We start from the raw sequence: 2500 nt of genomic DNA, 5'->3' as shown, positions 1-2500 counted from the left end.
TTTTTTTTTCTTTAGTTTTTGTTTCATTCTTCGAGACATTGACGTAATATGAACAGTTTGTCGGCTGTTAAACTATCGGATGAGATATTTATAGGATAAATATTGTGAAAAAGAACGCCTTTAGCAGGAATGATTTGATTACTGTCTGCTCATAACGTATAATGTTCGTATGAGCTCAATGCTTAAAATAGAATCCAAAATGGTATCGGTATTGAAAGTATAGTTGTGGTAGCGATAGTTGTGATGATGATGATGCTGATGATGATGATACTAATAATAATAATAATGAAAAGCATGATGATAACGGAGATGGTTATTAGTCATAATCGCTGTTGCTACCCTATCGATGAAAACTGTAAGAGTCAGAGATTGTGATTTTAAGTTGAGAAATAAATAAAACTTCACAGTAAATGATTAAAGTGATATTAACTGCTAGAAGCTGTGGACTGTAAAAAAACAAAAGTAATAAACAAAATAATGGATATAACAGCTTTAAAAGAGAATAAAATACCAAACATAGAACGTTTCGGGCTCAAAACCATTCTTCAGCCAACAAAAACAGTTAAAACATATTAAATACATTACAGTAATGTAGGTTATGTTTTAATTGTTTTTGTGTTTGTGGGTTTTTTGGGGTTTTTGTTGTTGTTGTTGTTGTTGTTGTTGTTTTTACGTGTGTGGCATTTTGTTCTCTTTTGAAGCTGTTATATTCATGTTTTGTTATTAATGACTTATTACAGTCAATGATTAATAGAATTTTTATCCTTATTTTAACACACCATTGAGACCATAACAATTTGGTTTTAATCAGACTCAATCACGAATAGATAAATCATAAATGCCTTTAAAAAAAGGAAATGAAAAATGTCTCAAACACTTTTCAGACAAAATAAATTAAGATTTATACATATATCAACACATTTATAAAGTAATATTTTCAGTTTCCCAATATCATCATAATATGCTTTATCAATTTCATTTTTAAAATTCAAAAGATGATTTACACATAAGTATATATGAGTTGGGACAAGTAAGCATTTGACTGTACAAGATACATATTGTCTGTAAAATGGGCATGATCTATATTACATTTCCATGTGCTCGAGGTCATTGGTCACATTGGAATATGTACTCAAAGTGACCAAGCAGCGTGTTTACATTTCTGAAGAAATATCCAATCGTTGGACAGCAACAAATCATGTGATTGATGACTTGGTTGGACGAAAACATGAATATAGATCGCTCCCATTGAAGTCATCATTTAGATCAGTTCAAGCGTAGCCATCATTAACTTATAGCCTGACACTGAACAAGAAATGACATCAAAAGACAAGTCTTTGGCCACAAAAAAAAAACAAATAGTGAGTTGTATTCAATAGTTCGACTAATGGGATCACTTGTTTCCTTGAGCTTTACTAACGACAACTCACTAGACGCTGCAAAAACCTAAAAAAAAATGGCATCAAACTATAAGTCTTAGAGGGCTCTAGTGTCGGGCTATATGTTAACGATGGCTACGGTTCAAGCCCGTAATGCCAGGGTTTATCCTGGTTTCTGTAGCGATAAACAGACAGTGACAATTAATTGCTGTATTGTGCATAAAGCGCTAATTTATGGTAAAGTACTATTCTATGCCAAATAAAACAGACCCAAAAATCCAACCGACTCTGAGAGAACAGTCAAACTACAAAAATATAATAATAAAGATAAAACATTAACTCAACATGGGGTTAGAAAAAATACTTGATCATTTAGATAGCGCAATATCAACTAAACATGATCAAAGCGCTTTACAAATAGTTATTACAAATCAGAAACACTTGAGATATATGACAAGACATGACGCCTGTTGGGCGATATCACACATTTTCTTTTGGGTGAGATAATGTAAATAAAGGGCCTTTATCAAAGACTCAACTATGCGCTGTTCAGAGCGGGACGGACTCAAACCTAGGATCTTCCCATCCAAAGACGAGTGTCATACCTCAAGACTACATGCCTATTCACCTATTCAAAAGTAGTATGTGCTTGGCTAAGAAGCTCACAATATTGCCATCCGGAAGTATAACAGACCAACACACAAAACTATGTGTAATCTTGGACGTTTATAGTATGTTAATCCAGTTTAGTGAGAATTACACATTAACGCAGATAGCAAAAAACAATAACAAAGCCCTGAGTGACGTCAACTTCGTTCTATCTATATGCAATCGAGAATTCTATTATTCATCTGTGGTTGGCTATCAGTGTCAGTATACTTCTCACCTTATCATTGTTATCCTTGATTTTATTTGTGAATTTAGTGTGATTTGACACTTTCATTTCTCCTGGCAAAATAGAAGGATCGCCTTCATAGGGCATGCCAAATGCCCCTCCTTGGTCCCCTGTCGAGACACCATCGCTGTCCCAGCCCGAGTTGAGGAACGCGTCCACGTCGAAATCGTCACGGAACTCCTCCTTGAAGACATCACGGACATAGTCTGCGTCAGGAGATGGTGGT

At 34.6% G+C, this 2500-nt stretch overlaps 1 protein-coding gene across 2 annotated transcripts in view; it reads right to left on the bottom strand.

The window, feature by feature from the left end:
• The window catches only part of LOC144978507 (degenerin unc-8-like), a 53696-nt gene that overhangs the window by 35522 nt on the left and 15674 nt on the right, over positions 1–2500 (bottom strand). For both annotated transcript variants that reach the window (XM_078924673.1, XM_078924674.1), the window contains one exon: positions 2266–2500. This exon is cut by the window's right edge and continues 171 nt beyond it. In XM_078924673.1, the coding sequence (XP_078780799.1) occupies positions 2266–2500 (235 nt within the window). The remainder of the gene's footprint in view (positions 1–2265) is intronic.

Source organism: Berghia stephanieae, chromosome 8, assembly GCF_034508935.2.
Source record: "Berghia stephanieae isolate SIO BIC M18660-M18661 chromosome 8, UCSD_Bste_1.3, whole genome shotgun sequence".
In the NCBI taxonomy this organism is placed as follows: Eukaryota; Metazoa; Mollusca; class Gastropoda; order Nudibranchia; family Aeolidiidae; genus Berghia; species Berghia stephanieae.
This window is presented reverse-complemented; position numbering and strand designations above follow the sequence as displayed.